Source organism: Nansenia antarctica (genome assembly GCF_963989245.1).
Source record: "Nansenia antarctica genome assembly, chromosome: 5".
Lineage (NCBI taxonomy): Eukaryota > Metazoa > Chordata > Actinopteri > Argentiniformes > Microstomatidae > Nansenia > Nansenia antarctica.
The window spans coordinates 49,510,548-49,527,992 of NC_137690.1; the positions used below are offsets into that span (position 1 = coordinate 49,510,548).

General features: G+C 41.3%; 1 protein-coding gene across 2 annotated transcripts; it reads left to right on the forward strand.

The window, feature by feature from the left end:
* Positions 1 to 1,234: 1,234 nt before the first annotated feature.
* On the forward strand, positions 1,235 to 2,911 carry pou3f3b (POU class 3 homeobox 3b; the record flags this gene model as incomplete). Of its 2 annotated transcripts, none has more annotated exons than XM_080530963.1 (2): positions 1,235 to 2,470; positions 2,798 to 2,911. In XM_080530963.1, the coding sequence occupies 2 exons, from the start codon at positions 1,256 to 1,258 to the stop codon at positions 2,909 to 2,911; spliced, it is 1,329 nt and encodes a 442-aa protein (XP_080387089.1). The 2 variants fall into 2 exon arrangements, with proteins under 2 accessions (XP_080387089.1, XP_080387088.1); XM_080530962.1 differs by having other exon boundaries at positions 1,256 to 2,479.
* Positions 2,912 to 17,445: the final 14,534 nt, after the last annotated feature.

The window sequence follows — 17,445 nt, forward strand, 5'->3', positions numbered from 1 at the left end:
CAATTTGCTATATCTTCATAGGCCTAATAATCGTTTGTTTTCCTGATTGATTATAAAGGGTGAGGGTTACTATATGCAGTAAATGCATATGTTAAGTTTGGGTTGTGAAATACTAGGCTATCTTTCATCATTTCAACCCAAAAAAACGACTTTGATGCATTTTCAGAAAGCTATAGGCTATGGTAATGAGGGGAACCTAATAGCCTACTTCTTTTTGTAAAAACGATTTAGGTACGGGAACATTTTATTTATCTGTGTGTTTATTGTTTATCTTTTGTTGTTGTTAATATTAACTTACACTTATTTATTTATCTATTTATTTGGATTGAATTAAAAGTCAGCCAATTGGAACGGCCGGAAGGACGTTTACGCGCCTGAAGCAAGGCTGGCGAGACCTGTCAATCGCACCCCGGGTATCCAATCAACGGGAGTCTTGCACTCGACTTCCTCGTATTTGGGGGGAAAGACGTGGACGATGTGCGTACGCTTGGCACAGGGTAAACATTCGTGTGTCCTCGAGCTTTGAGGGAGGGACTGAGCGAACTGTCAGAAAGAGAAAGAGAGGGAGAGAGAGAGAGCGAGCAAGCGAATGAGAGAAGAGTCTTGCAACCATCGCTTTGCACTGTAATACTGGATTGTACTTCAACGGGAGTTAGCGGTTTGGCAGGTTTATATACATCAAAACAGAACAAAGAGATAGACTCTACACTACTATAAAAGAAACAGCGAAAGAAAAGAATAAAGCAACAAGGGAGAAATCTCAGCGGCTAAATTACAAAAGAACTAAGGAGCCTTGCTGGTGGTTTTCTCCACTACTAAAGGAACATAAACCGGGAGTTCATATTTTGTGGAGAAATTGCGAAATTTCTTCGACTAATACAAGTTTCTTGGGGGCAAAGATTGTTCTGTGCATTTGAATTTTAATTTGAAGAAATTCCGAGACGACAAACTTTTCTCGACGGACTGCAAATGGTTTCAAAGGGCTTTTGAAAACCTGGATTTTTATTCATCGACATTTATTCACTTCTATATGAAATACATGAATGCTGTAAATACTAAAACTACGGATTTTATTCATTTTTGTTGTCCTTTTTTAACCTTTTGGTTTTTCACGAACAAGTCGATGGTATTTGCCAAAATACAACCCAGACTTTTAAAAGTTTGAATAATTCATGAGATACAATTTGCCTGTTCAAAAAAAGTAACTGAAAAAGGGAGGGGGTAACCAACAAACATATTCATAAGGGTTAACGGAATGGCAACCGCGGCTTCCAACCCCTATTTGTCCAGCAATATCTTATCGTCAGGCTCCATCGTGCATTCTGACTCTGGAGGAGGTGGCATGCAGCCGGGCAGTGCTGCGGTTAGCTCGGTGTCTGGTGGGTACAGGGGAGACCCCACAGTAAAGATGGTACAGAGTGACTTCATGCAGGGGGCAATGGCAGCCAGCAATGGAGGACATATGTTGAGCCATGCCCATCAGTGGGTGACATCCCTGCCGCACGCCGCCGCCGCCGCAGCTGCAGCCGCAGTAGCAGCTGCCGAAGCCGGATCACCTTGGTCGTCGAGTCCCGTTGGCATGTCGGGCAGTCCACAGCAGCAAGACGTGAAAAACAACTCGGGGAGAGACGATCTACACACGGGCACCGCGCTGCATCACAGGCCCTCGCACTTAGGTCCCCACCAGACTCACGCAGGGGCTTGGGGGAGCACGACTGCGGCTCACATCAACTCATTATCGGGGGGACAGCAGCAGCAGCAGTCGCTGATTTACTCCCAACCCGGGGGGTTCACGGTGAACGGAATGCTCAGTCCACCTGGGAGCCAGAGCCTCGTGCATCCGGGTTTGGTAAGGGGGGATACCCCTGAGCTCGACCACGGCAGCCACCACCACCACCATCATCACCAGCATCCGCATCACCAGCAGCAGCAGCACCACGGAGGGGTGAACAGCCACGACCCGCACTCCGACGAGGACACACCGACTTCGGATGACTTAGAGCAGTTCGCCAAGCAGTTCAAACAACGCCGGATCAAACTAGGCTTTACGCAAGCTGACGTGGGCTTAGCTCTGGGAACCCTGTATGGGAACGTCTTCTCTCAGACCACAATTTGCAGGTTTGAAGCTCTTCAGCTCAGTTTCAAAAACATGTGCAAGCTGAAGCCATTGCTAAACAAATGGCTCGAGGAGGCAGATTCGACCTCCGGTAGTCCCACCAGCATCGATAAGATCGCCGCGCAAGGTCGGAAGCGAAAGAAGCGCACCTCTATAGAAGTAAGCGTGAAGGGGGCATTGGAGAGTCACTTCCTAAAATGCCCCAAACCCTCGGCCCAAGAGATAACCTCTCTAGCGGACAACTTACAGCTGGAGAAAGAAGTGGTTAGAGTGTGGTTTTGCAATAGGAGACAGAAAGAAAAAAGGATGACGCCCCCAGGAGTGCCACAGACGCCGGAGGATGTGTACTCTCAGGTCGGCAATGTGAGTGCAGATACACCGCCCCCCTCCATGGACTGCAAAAGAATGTTCAGTGAGACATAGAAACAGCACAAGACTAAAAAATATTTTATATACAATTAAAACTGATAAAACACAGACTGTCGTCAAGATAGCCAAAACATTTTTGATACTGTGATTGTGATGGAATATGAATAAGACTGCAAATGTGTTATATATTTTTCACCAGAAAAAAAACAACCCCCCCCTTTTCAACCCAAACCCAAAAACGCACCGCTAACCTTCTTCCAGGCCCTGAAATGTCTTAACCTAAAAGGTTCCTTCTTCTTCTCTTTCTTTCAGGGACATTTTTTAGTAGATTACTTAAAAGACGCAAGTTTAACTGGGCCGAGTGAACCGATCGACCAGAGGGTGACAACTACAAGTTCGTTCCATCAGGTAATTTTGGCGCATTAACAACACCAACAGGAAAAGAAAAGCAAGTATTCGAATTTTTCTAAAGATTTTACCCCCCTTTACCCTGTATCTGATTTGCGAAAGACAAACGAAGGCATTTGTATATTTAAAAATGGGAATGGGACATTAAACCCAACTTTAACAAAGGGAAAAAACCTGCAACAGCACCAATGCGAAGAAGAGTGGCATCCACGAAGCTTCCGACATATTTTTGTTTTTGCGGGGAAGACTGCATGGTTTAATTTTTTCACGAAAAGGAATTGGGATTTTGTGGGCCCCCCACGCCTAATGTGGTAAAAAATAAATAAACACACAGGACTGTCCCCGCCAACTGATCTGCAAGATCACATCCTTTTTAAATGGGTTTTTATTTAAGGGACTGAACACCGTGAATGGATTTTTGAAGAAATAGAAAAAGACATTTGAAAAGACTATCTTCAGCTGCACTTATTTGAAATTCTCCTCTGCGAAAATCTGTTGCCAAGTGTGACTGAATGGGTGCTGTGGATGTAACTGTACTGCTGCCCTTTCTAAGCAGTATTCTTTAATAAACAAGACTCTGTAAAGCCGGCAATATAGATTCATTAGATCAGATGCTGATCTGATTTATTTACTTTATATTTTTCATCAAAATGACTTGTTTTAATATTTTATTCGGAATACATATGAATTATTCCAAACGGTAATTTATTTTCCCCCAGAACTTGTGTAAGATGTTTTGTTTTCCTGTTTTCGTTGTTGACCTTATTTGTTTTGTTTAATTTTGTATTATCATTTCTAAAGGAGCACAAATCAACATAAACTGACATTGACAGTTGTTAGGTAATAAGGGTATATTTTGATGTGATAATTTGATTGTAATTTAATTTCAGTAGTGATTCCGTAAGAGCTGATTGAGAACAATAAATTTGTTAGAATGAAATTGATTACGTTGATTGTGTGTTTTGGGATTTATATCTTGAAAATATGGTGTTGAGAGACAAAGCATAGGCCTATTCGTGCTCTTGTCGTGTTATGAGGAAGACTAACGTTGAGAAATGGCGGATGATTTTTGTCCCCACTACCATTCATCTAAGATTTGCACAATACATAGCCTAATCAACAAAACTATTTTTGCCAAACAAATTAAGTAAAAATATATTGTATGGAATGATAACATCTGGACATATCTTATGACGGTGTTATTGAGGCCCCAGGGAATTGACAATGTTGTATAAATTACTATTTTTTTAAGAACGCATATTGATCTTCAACTATCATACCCGCGTCCCGACCTTCATCATAGTAGCAGCAACCGATAGGCCTAATTCTATTGATTATGCAGCATTTACATGATCTGTTGGCAAACTATAGTCTGTCACTTAACGGGGCTGCATCCGTTTGTTTACATCGCCACCGTGAATTCATAAACGCTCGCTATAGAGTCGTATTCGCCGAGCCTATATTCTGTGACACTATCATTAGGCCCTGTCTATTTTTGCTCCTCTGTGTTTTGCAATATTTAACAGAGCATAATTGTTTGTAAAATGTTTTATATTGTCGGAAGTACAGGCTAACTCAATTCAAAACAGCAGAGGTTTGAAATCTCAGAGAGTCTTGACATTACGTGTTTGGACGTTTGCTCTCAGACATTGTTTTTTAATGTGTAGCCTAATGAAACATTCATTCTTTAGTGGTCGCCATTCAACCTAGATAACCAGAGGCTGCACACATATCAAAACAAACAAAAACTTTCTCTATCCATGTCCGCTTTGTTGTTTTGCTATGAGAGCAGTGGTATGCTACTTTGTTTGTTATAGCTTTAGTTGCGACTGACTGTGGCTGCACAGTTTGGGCTCTGTTATGGACTAGAGACCTATTCTCTTGCATATCGACTACAATAATATTATGAGTGATCAGGGAACTGCGATAAGGTTAGATCTTTGGACACTCATACTACGAGTTTTCGATATAGTTGTTGATTTATTATGATTAAACGTTTGGCCAGCTTTACTCTCATAATACACGTTTTTTTCTCTGTTTTATTTATTTATTTATTACATTCATACATTCCATTCCGTTCAAACTGACGTGCTGTCTTGGGTGAAGAATACGCTATATAATTCAGCCTAACTTGGTGCATTGATATGTTGGCTGACATCAGGATTCGGGGCATGTTGGTCCATTGAATATGTTAATTCGTATAACTTTCTAACAAATGAATAGAGACTTTTGCATACGCAGAAGCGATAGGCCTAACAAATGGGGTTATAACATGTTAGAATTATTTTGTGGTGCATGAACATTGGTATTGCCATACTTGTTAAAAACATATATAGGGCTAAAGCATATGATTATTTTGTTAATGTTTTAGACTTGTATGTTCTATTTTATTTGGCCTACACATGCCTATCTCTATCTGCGTGGCCTAGCCTATAGGTCTAGGCTATAATGTCCCGCCCTGTTAGCTAAACTATTTCGTTTTCTGGAGACTGAAAATGGGATATAGGCCTTTAAACCTCATAGCAAATTCTCTTGGTTCTCAACTTTCTCTTGAGTTGACTATTCAGCAAAACGCACAAAACGCATCTCCTCGCTCAAAGATTTGAATTTCGCGGATGATTTCCCACAATCGTTGCTTAGCAACTGAATTCAATGTTATAGAAGTATGCATCACTTTCCTTTGTCCCTCATTAATAAAAGTGCCAGTCAGACACACGGGCGGAATTTGTATAATTCAAATCCGTGGAACCCCAGAAAAAAACACGGTAGGCCTATAGGTTTTGGAATTAGAGATACCCAGTAGGTTACAGCTTGCTTTGAACTGAGAGCCAAACTGTCTTGACTGGCAATTGCCATCGCACTAAGGCTATATATCATCCCCTATACGTGCAGGAAAAAGTCTTTAAAGGAATCCGACGCGAGAGAACATTAGACTTTAGGCAGACGATATAGGCCTAATACAAATAAGGATATCCAAGATTGTTGTAGCCTATGGGGCATAACAACGCAAGGCCATGGAGGGTTATAGTGTTATATAGGCTGTTTTATCTTATGCTCAGTGATCTTGCACGTCCTTGAAATTTGGGAACCACACAATGCATGCGCAAACAATAGTTTCATAATCATACAATAGTTTCAATCATCATAGTCCTTGCTTTCGCTAAATGCAAACACATTTATAATATCATATATTCATTATCAATGGTTTATTGTAGGCTACTTTTATACACAGCGGAAAGTTTTCTTGCAGCATTATTTTTATTTAATTTAATATTTTAAAGAAAATTGAAATAGCCTACTTTGTATATGGCGACTCAAAGACTTGCAGTAGTATAGGCCTATGCACAACCTCACTCGTAAACAGCCTTGATTTTTACATTCAAAACAGACAATGAAAATATAACTAACTTTTGTCTCAATAATGATGTTTCTCGTTGTGGAATCTTTATGTCACCGTTACTTTCTCGTCACGCCGAATGTGACCTTCAGTAGGGAGGTGGCACCCCGTCACCCTAAAGCAACACAGTGTGCACGCTCTCACAACACAATAGCAGGCCTTTTCACAATAAGGCCGTTTTCACCGAAGATTTACGCCTGTTCCATCGCTGCAGCAGGCCAGTGGTTTAGATATTAATTGACGTTTATGATGTGTTATAATATCATGGGACCATCTATGCGATTAGATCACAGTGGCAGATAAATATTGAGTGTTATATTTGATATATAAACGTAACACTCGATTCCACCATCGACACTCTTTCTCTACACATCAGAATCCATCCCATTCTGTCACGGCGTATACAAACTTGGGCCTAAAATAACGACTGAATGATAAACCTGAACTGCAGATATATTAGGGAGATGTACGAGGCTATAAAAACAAGAACAACAACTAAACCACAACAAAAAGTAAAACAATCACACTAGTGCTCCGACAGTGGCCAACCCGTCGCCTGCACTTTTGGGCATATCTAAACAATGTAATAGGCTACAACATCATATTACACTGCAGGGATATATGTATGTGCCCCGTATATTTTTTTTTTAGCATTGTTCCGTATGTTATGTTATTTCTTACATATAGCCTGTCTGTACTCTAGTGTCTATGCAGTGTTTACATTTCTTGTCAGTGAAACACCAAGTCTATTGCCTATTATGAACACACATCGTTTTCCACATCCTATTTATCCCACGTGCCGGCCACATGAATATGTATTATTCTGGCGTTACTCTCCGTGGGGAGGCTTCCTCGATGTCCTATTGTAGTGAAGCAGTTTATATCCTGTTTCCAAATTGTCACTAGCGCATTCATGCTCTTGGTTAATATAACTGTAAAATCAAATACATGTTTTGTCATTATATAGGCTACCTCGTCCCGCGCGAATAGGCCTCCATTACCCTTAATTTAACTTTTCCCGTCTTCTTCATCATCATCATCATCATCATCTTCTTCTTCTTCTTCATCTTCATCATCATCTTCTTAATCTTCTTCATCTTCTTCTTCTTCTTCTTCTTCTTCTTCTTCTTCTTCCATCTAAACTTTTGCAACTAGGCCAGGGGTAATGGGTGTGGTGAGGGCGCAGCTTCTGATGGATAGATGTTATAGGAGGCTCTGCCAATCCCTTTCCCAGCTCCATTTCACCAGAGATGCCCCTTGACGCAGGAACATTTTCAGCTCTCCTTCATAGGCAACATAATCCCGTCTCTCATGTGCAAAACTCTCTCCCTCTGGGAATTTCAAATCCTGCAGGTAAACATCAAATTCTCAGAAAAGTTAATTTTAAAAGGCTTTATAAACTCCAAATGACGTAAATAGTAATTATCACAACTGTTAGGCTATTGCAATGATGATTATCCAAGAGCTAGGCTATACATTATGAGATTGTATTTGTTTTAATATATATGAGAGAGAGGCTACTGAATAATACCACATATAATCATAGGCCTGTATAACTATTATTGTTGTTATTATTACTATTGTAGATTAATTCAAAGCACATGGAAATTAAAATGGATGAAAGCCGGATGGATCACATTGCGCGTTAGGCTCTACAGGTTTGAACTATGGACCTCACTTAACTAATTTGCCTCACTATTTAGACCCCCAAGTATAACAGTTAAACGAGGACATGTAATAACATGGTAATAATAAATAACTACAGAATGCATGTGTATCACTCCACTCTGATAGCGAGTGCTTCAGATATTGAACCGTACAAAGCAAAGATTGGATTCCATGGTTTGCATGCATGTGTGCTGCACGCGGGGTGCCCATTCCTAATTCTGTCTGCCTCGTGCCTTCGACCGACATTCTCACGGGCAAGAATGGAGGAGGACGTTTTAAAATATGTATGATGGTGACGTGACTCTCGGGGTTTCCTTTCTATAAATTGCGAAGGTCATGGTTTCATCGTCAGAAAGGATGGAAAGGTAGAAGATGAATAGTCTATTTAAGTATAGCCTAAGTACTCAGTACTGAGGTCATGGTTTAGCGTGATCTGTCAGTCAACAGCAACCTATCTTAAACTCCAATGTTAGGCCTATAACTTCCCTTAATTAAAATCAGAGGGCATAATATCATCTGAGAAAAGTATTGGTCCATGTTTTGTAAACGAATCATATGGAAATCCTTGTGTCAGCACACCTTAGATATTTCTGTTTCAAGACACTTCGGCCTAGAAGTGATTTTTCAAAAAAGTCATAGCAAAAAACAATCTGCCAATCAGCCGGAAAGTTTTCAACTTGTTTTCATCCACAAGGAGTGTTCAGATACGCTGTGTGTATCACTGATACACCATGGGGAATCCAACCATTCCTTTAAGACAACAACTTGACAGTTGCAAAAAAAGGATCGAGGATGACTCGATTCTGGTCCGACCCCTGCATGGTTTCACCCAAGTTGAACCGCAGGGTTACTGCTAGCCCCGCACGGCGTCCTTCACCAGCCTTCATCAAGCCGTCATCCAGCCTGTACAGCCTGGACGTCAGACGGATGGGCACTGGAGACGATATCTGCACAGACAGGTTCATCATGTTAGAGATGCATACATTTGGGCTCTCTGAACGGACACTCGCCACGCGCTCGCAGGTCTGTTGCATGTGTTGTTTGCATAATGTTTAACAGCAAGTATGAGTAAACAAATCAGATGATAAAAAAAGAAGAAAAGAAAAAAGACTTTATTCAGCTTTGACAGTTGTATTGTTGACGTGTTTCCTTTCAACTTAAATCTCAAACTTAAGCTTTTCCTAAAATGTTACCTTGTACTTAAGAAATGGAATGGTTAATCTAAGATTATTATTATTATTATTATTATTATTATTATTATTATTGGCACTTTGTTGGCTATCATTCATATTTTAGCAAAGAAAATAAAGTTGTAGCCTGAGTGCTCACTTTATTAAAGAACGTAATGGCTTTCTAAGCTTTGTCATGCGAATCAAACTTTAAGCCTATTCGTTTGGATCTGTGTAGCGCTCCAAGTTTTCCCCCAAACAGTTACCAGCGGCTTATCACTTTTCCTTTTATGCAGCCACGAAACTATACATTTCTTATTTACAAGCTTCTTATTATGCTTTGTTTTGTTAAAAAGCATCACTCGATTGATTATCAAAATAACTTGAAATATTTGATTCTATCTCTGTGATGTATGAAATGGATTTGAGGGCTCTCTAAGCTTCTATGACATCATAGCGCCATCTGCCGGGAGTGACAATTGGGTTTCAATGTTGCAAAAAATATGCTGTCTGTTTTTTCTTAGCCTTTAACTGATCAACTGGGGGGGGGGAATACAAATCAGAAAAGATAATACATAATATAAAAGTGGGACAGTTCAGCCTATATGACTATTAGGTGTATAGCCTATATTAATAATTCATGTGTGCAATTTGCCTATTTTTGTGCGTGTACACCGTCATGTTTGTGTAGGCTATTACATTTAAGTATTATGTTAAAATAGGATAGCATCAATAACAATAGTACCCTAAATCAACTGCAGTTGCTTTGGTTAATTCGCCTGAATGTTAATTGCTTTAAATTACACTCACGTATAGGCCTACTGTACTTTTGCACATAATCAACTATCTCTGTGACAACGCATAGGCCTATTTGAGTTTTCGCTGAACAATCTAATTTCTTTGGATGAGTCTATATTTGCAGATCTGTATTTAACTATGGTTGATTATAAATAGCAGATAGAATCCGATACAATTCTGGAGTCTACTAGCCCCTGGCATTGTGGTCTGACAAAACAGCATCCCCGTGTAAACAAAGCATAATCACAGGCTTTTACGGACGCTATTTAGCTTACTACTGTACCGGCTTTATTTTCTCTAATGTTAATACTTTGTTGCGTGCAATTGTGTGCATTTATCACAACGTGCTTTGTTGTGTTTGCTTCTACTTTTATTGTTGGTGCAAGTTTAATTCGTTCTAGTGAAAATAGTGGACGCTTACTGCACGTCATATCTCTTACAGTAGGCCTATATGTGGAATTTAATCGAGGGAAAAGTAACTTGTAACTTAGTATCAGTAAATATCTCCATACCAACATTGCAAATTCATACGCAAATAAATTCATTGATTTTATAGGCAATACCGTTTTACACTATATTCAAATTAAAACGGTTTATAAATGTATCACCTACTTGTAACATATGTAGGCTATACACTGTCCGACTCTGTTCCTCATGATATTTGTGTTTGTGGTCACACAATCTTTACCTCTCTGAATTGTTTACTATATTCTATATTCCTTTCGCAACATAAGTGCCTCTGATTGTGACGCTCCGAGTGAGACGCACACACTCTCTGAGCCATAGGAAATTATTGAACAAACTAGAGTCAAACGGTTAAAACGGACAAAAACGTTGTCCTGACTCGATCATCTCTCTGTGCTTTCAGCTGTGGAGCACTCTGTCTCTTCTAATCAGACTAGGCTGTTGACCACTCTCTCTATGGGCTCCCTTTCCCCCGCTCCTTACCAGAACGGCCGACAGACATTTCTTCTCAGGGACAGGGAGTAACTGTTGTTGATGGCAACAGAATCGAACCTCAATCCTCAATGTTCCGAGTCATCTACATGACATCATGGATAACTCTGACGTCATCTCCTTTTTGGGAAAGGTCTATCTGAGGGGGGATACTGTATGTTGTCGCTGATGACAAACCTGTGCCTTATTCCTTCCAGATACAGTATGTCTCAAGTTTCTAACAGCTTATGTGCTTTTGTTAAATCAACAACAACACAGGCATCAACAAATAAATTGTTCAATTTAGCAACATAAAATCCTATTCCTCACCTGACATGCTGATCGCCTGATTCACCTCCCTCTCGTGTAAACTAACCATGTCTGCCAAATGAAAAGACATATAAAAAAAAGGACTTTTCACACGCAAAAGGAGATGATGAATGTCTTACAGCCAGAGAAGATCAAACAGCTAAAACAAGGATTAAGAGTAGAATGCAATCATACCAGTAGGATTACACCCCGCCTGTGTAACACCAAACCCTGTCCCATTATCTTATGATCAGTTGTTAGAGTCACATCCTCAGTGGTCCTCTGTGGCTCAGTTGGTATAACACTCAGGTTGGGGGTTTCGATTCCTGCTGGGACCATATATACAGAAAAATATATCCCCTTCCTGCAATGTGAGTCGCTTTGGATGAAAGCGTCAGCTAAATGGTATATAATATATATATATAGTTCATCCTTTGCTTCTCCAGTAAACTCACCTCGATTGGACTGATCCATATAGCATTTGAAATGATTAAACTAACATTGTAATTCAACCTATAAGCCTACATGTAAACACTTTGTGTGTAGGCTATATATATTAATTATTATTATTTATAAAAAATGTTCTCCTCTAATGAAATTGTTGACTTGTGTTTTTGGAGTAACTCTTCATACTGTCTCTTTATAATGTGTTGTGTCATCAAAACAGGAAGTCGTGCGTGTTTGGCCAGGCGTTTGGCCACATGTGGTGTGTGATGCTCAGTGAAGGAACCGCCCCAGACCTCGAGTGCTCTGCTCCGCACACTGGAGAAACAGAGTGTTCAGAACGTTGTCCGCCCACAACCGCACTGGGCCAGCGCCAATGAACACTGTGAAAATCACAGTGAAAATCGCCCCTAAGAACCCTTCAGTATTCAGTTCAGTATCACAGCTTCATGGACAAATAAGGGCAACTATTAGTTATTATCCAGAAACGTTGCCCCAACATTTCCCAGACTATACATTTCCAAGGTACGACAAGAAAGAAATCACATTTAAAAAAAAATACATACATTTTTGGGGGGGGAATTGAGCAGATGTCGTTCCAAAGCGACAAGTGAATCATCTATCCATCAGTCATCATAAGAAAAACAAATCTATGCTCGGACCAGGGCCCATTGACAGTCACAAAAGAAAGATGTCGGGTATTTAAATGTGATCTCTATACCATTCATCGAGTAATATACAGTATGATCGCCTGCTAACCCTCCAGATCAAACCGATCTATGCGATCAATTCTGAAATCTATTACCGTCCCCCGCCCCGTCTAGACCCCCAAAATGTTAAGCAGAATAAATTCTGCTCCAAGTGGGTCTGGATCGATGGTCGGCGCCACTGAGGGCTCGCCCTCCGGGATCCGGTGACATCTCCTGCCACACGCCCGGCCCCGGCCCCGCGCCGGCCGGCCCGCCAACAGAGGTCAGCCGTCCCAGCAGTCCCTGCTCACTGCGGCAGCAGTTACCAAGGTGACAGCATGTCAGTGTGGCCCCAGAGTGTTGCAGGGGTGAGGTCTGGGAGCCCGATGCATCACTGCTTCTGATGGGTTTGTCAATAATACTTAGACCAAGGGGGGGAGCGAGAGGCCTCACGTGACACACACTGCTGCACCCCCCGCGCGCGCGCCCCCCCTCTGGATAGTTGTCCCCAGCCCACACACACGCACAGACACACAAACAAACAAACAAACACACACACACACACACTCATATCATGAGCATGAACACACCTCATCATATACACTGACATACACGGATAGTTGTCCCCAACACACACACACACACACACACACACAGACACACACACACACAGACACACACACACAGACACTCCCCCATACACACAAATATGCACACTCTTTCTCTCTCAAGCACACAGCCTCACACATGCACCGCTGACAAGCTGATTGTTTGAGAAGACATGTGCGTTTGCATACATGCATGGATTAAGCCATGGGTGCAGGAGGCTACAGTGAGCTGGCAGATAGAATTACTGTACGCTCTGAGGCCCAAAGGAAACGGAGAGGAAGAGAGAGAGAGACAGAAAGAGAGAGAGAGAGAGAGAGAGAGAGCGCACAGTTGGGCCATCTGACTCTGTGTCTCATTAACCAGAGAGGGATTGAAAGCAGAGAGAAAATCTGTGGCATTTGGCTCAGAGGGGTTGCAGAGTAACCATTCAGAGGTGGAGGATTTAATAGATTACTAATGATTGGACACAGGTATTTTCAAGTTAGGCATTAAGTCATCAGGGCCAAAGATAGATCATGGTTAATACGTACGTTTTCACCTCTTTGGCTCTCTAGTTTAAGACCCCTTACAGAATATTTGAATGACAATGGGAGTCATGTATATACTGCTTGTGAAGGTGCTAATGATAATACAGTCCATGGTTTAACTGTACATGCGAGAGGATTTAGTGTTAGAATATTTTTCGCTCTGGTGGTAGGGTCAGTTCAGGTAATCTGGGACATTGAGTAATGTGGGACACCTAAGCTCCAGTGTGTTTATTTCCTGTTCTAACAACATCTACTTAAACATTTCAGTCACATGACATCCATGCTAAACCTATAGTAGAGGTCCTGTTGAGTAGATGTTGTTACAACAGGAAATAACATACACTGGAGTTTAGGTGTCCCACATTAGCCAGTGTCCCAGATTACCCGAATTCACCCAATAGGATCTTATTTTATCATATTTCCATCCCCCGATTCATTGGCTACATCCATCTTTGCCATGGCTTTTGAAGGGATAATTCTCTATTTTACACTTTATTACCAGATGGTTCCTTAGCTTGAAAGCGGTCTATGGGTGGGGAGAAACTGTCCTCTGTGGTTGAGAGTTGTTTAAATAGCCACTACTAACTTCAGCAAACTTTAACAGAAAAACAATAGGACTGATTGGGAAACAAAAGAGAAAGTTTAACGTTTGTGGCCAAATCACCTCAAAGTAACTTCCAACCAAGTCAGAGAGTTCGTCTGAGGTAAAATAGTGAACTCTCTCTGCTGCAAGAGCAGCCATGAATCTGTAATTCAACTGTACTGCTCAACCCTTTTTAATCATTCTTAAAGGGTTGGGTTAGGATTTTAAAAATAATATCTAGATATTCTACTTCTTATTAGCAGTGCTGTCGATCGATGGATTCTATTCACCCGATAGCATGTTCCTATTATACTATTGCAAGTAGACGGGGCTACAAGTACAGTCTGTCCAAAAAGCACCCAAATAAACTCCACATGACACTCACAACTAATAATAATGTGGTGGCAGTCCATCGAAGCTAATTCTTAATACTAATACTTTTTAATACCATCACGTTGAAGTCAAATGAAGTTGAAGTCAATCCAGTACTTTGTGGTGGAACCTTTTTTTTTCTATTGAAGTACGCAATACACTGTAAAGCATCAGCCAATAAGAAGAATGTTAAGTATAATGCAAAGATCAATCCCCCAAAAAATCCCAAACTTGAAATATCAGCAACCACAGTGGTCCTTTGGCTATTGGTATAGTGGCAGAGTGAGAGGAAAAGGAGAGAAGGAGAGAGGGGGGGTGGGGGGGAAGAAGGGGGGGGGGGTGAATAGGACCAGTGTTAACACTGTCTCTCTGCCAGCTTGGCGAGGCCCAAGGATAGCTGTCTGCAGCCTCGAATGCGTTAGAATGTGTCATCTGTACAGGAATGAATGGGCGGCTTCATTTCCAAAGTGTGTCAGAAAGCTGTAAACACAAGACCAGAGACATTTTGCAAACGCACAACAATATACACTAGGCAAGATGATGGAGTGGTTTTGTATTATTATTTCTATATGCTGCCCAGAACAACACCTCGTCAAGAATATGGTGTCTGTAGCTATGTTCTACGTGTTTTTAAGATAATATTGATGATGATGAGGAGGAGGAGGAGGAGGAGGTGGAGGCAGAGGCGGAAGAGGTGGAAGAGGAAGAATTGTGTCGACTTTTTCACTAAAGGTAAGTCACTTTGCATTGCGGCTCACTTTACCTCACCCACCATCAATGTGCAGCGCTCATCTGGGGCCTATGAATTATTAAAGTCATATGAATGTAGCTGCCCATAAACGAGGTCAGAACAGTCTGTCACTATTTGGAGATTGAGACTGCTGTCATTCATTCGAAATTGTTTTAGAAATATTATGAATATTATGAAAAAGACATATGTGACTCTAAAAATATGCTCTGTTCTTCTCCGCTTTGGAAATGATGAGCTCCACCGACACAAACAGACACAAAGTTGCACACTACCAAAGATGAGCTGCGTTTGAATAGCTTCCGCAGTCGATTAAGAGCTTTGCTCGCTGAAATAAAAGTAATTAACTGGTGTTATACACCAAGGACATAATTATCTTTTCCAGTAACTGGCACATATTTAATTACGAGTAATTGTTCCCCAAGCCTTGTTCAAAAGTGTTGTACACCAGACAGTTATAATGTATTATACACTAATCCTGTGGTTGATACTTGGTCATTAGGATATTTGAGTCAAAGAGCAGTCATGAAAACACCACTATGAAAAATTACCACACCCCCCTTTCAAAGTGCGATAGCGTATGCAGCTTATAAGGAGCAGGCTGCATATACACACGCCATCTCTCCCTGCTCGCCTGGGCTGGGATTGGATTTGCTCCAATCCTCGTATCCGCCGTACCTATTCCTCCACCCTTGGTGTTAATGCCTGCCAGATTGCGAAAGTAATTTGAGACCATTTTGCAACAAAGGGCACAGATACTGATTAACGTGGCTTTCTGTGAAGAGTGGTCCCATTTAAAAGTGTAAGGAGCTAAATTTACCCACGTTGCACTGGGGGGGGGGGCAGAGTGGCCCTGGGGGGGGGGCAGGGCTCGGGCCCTTGAACATGAGAACGGGGCTTAATAAGTAAACACGGAGGGAGAGAGCAGTGCTTCTGATCAGGGGCGTATTCGCCCCGGCCAGACCCTGCCGTACGCTATGGTAGCTGATTAGCCTTGCCGATTGTACCTTGTAATTGCAGTGCCTTGACCCCCTCTAGGCAAATATTAGATTTTAGTGGTTTAACCTTTGCAGTCTACAGTGCGGTTAAAATGGCTAAGCAGATGTTAAGGAGCCCAGCGGTAGTCCCCTGGCCCTCTGATCAGCAGGGAGAATGTCTCCAGATTGGAGGAGGGCTTTTTTATTATTGTTATTGTCTCAATTTTTTTTACAGTGATTTTCACTCTATCCTATCCTGGCAGTGATTTGAGGTTATGAGCATGACATGTTATTTAGAATCAGTGCAGTCACAGTATTTGTATTTAGGGGAAAAGGGGAGCGGGGGGGGGGGGGGGGGGGTCAATCAACCATCAATCTAGTAATCAGTCAATCCATCCATCTATCTAACTATCAATCTATTCGGCAAACCATGAATAACTCTGTTGTTGTATTCTATTTTATTACCCACTACTGTGAACTTGTGATGGTTCAACAAACTAACCCTAACCCTAAATTATCTTAGTCTATTTGAAGGCTTGGTGAAGTACAATTTATTTATTTTTAAAAATCTGTAACACTTTACTTACACACTTCAGAATGCTCTGTGAGACATATCATAATGATCCTGAGCTACTTTGAGCTGTTTTCCATCAGTGGAACACAAATGAGATCTAGACAGACATAATACACTACAGTGTATTCTAATAGATTACGAAGACTTTATAAGGCATCATAAATGGTACAATGACGTATAACACATCATACTGATATGCTTTAATTAAAGTGTTACAACAACATCAGTGTGAGATGCAGCTGGTCACATTGTGTTGACGGTACCTCACAGACTAAACCAAATAGGGAACATTCCCTGTGAAGTCTGCTAGTCTTGTCTCTTGACTGTCTCACATGTCCTCAAATTACCCGAGGGTTTCAGCTTGGGGAGATTGTTCTGTCGTAAAGCCCAACATTTACATGAGTCTTGTCACCCGGATAAAAGCACTACTCTCAAACAAATCCCTTTTGTAATAAACCATGATTGATGTCTGACTGCACGCTGGATTTCTCTTCTTGAAACCTCCATGCAACCACAGCTGGAATGAAAACAATATGAATATTGTTGCAAAAACCTCACACAACCACACACAGACTGGAATTTCCTTGGCTTTTAACTCCCATGTTCATATGGATCTGAATCATGGTCGGAATATTCCAACAAATGTCTTCGTCCCAACTTGAGACAGAACCATAAAGTACTGTATGTCTGGTTTTGATCATTTGTATAACACTGCAGGTGTTGAAACTGCAGTTCAGCATTTGATATATTGC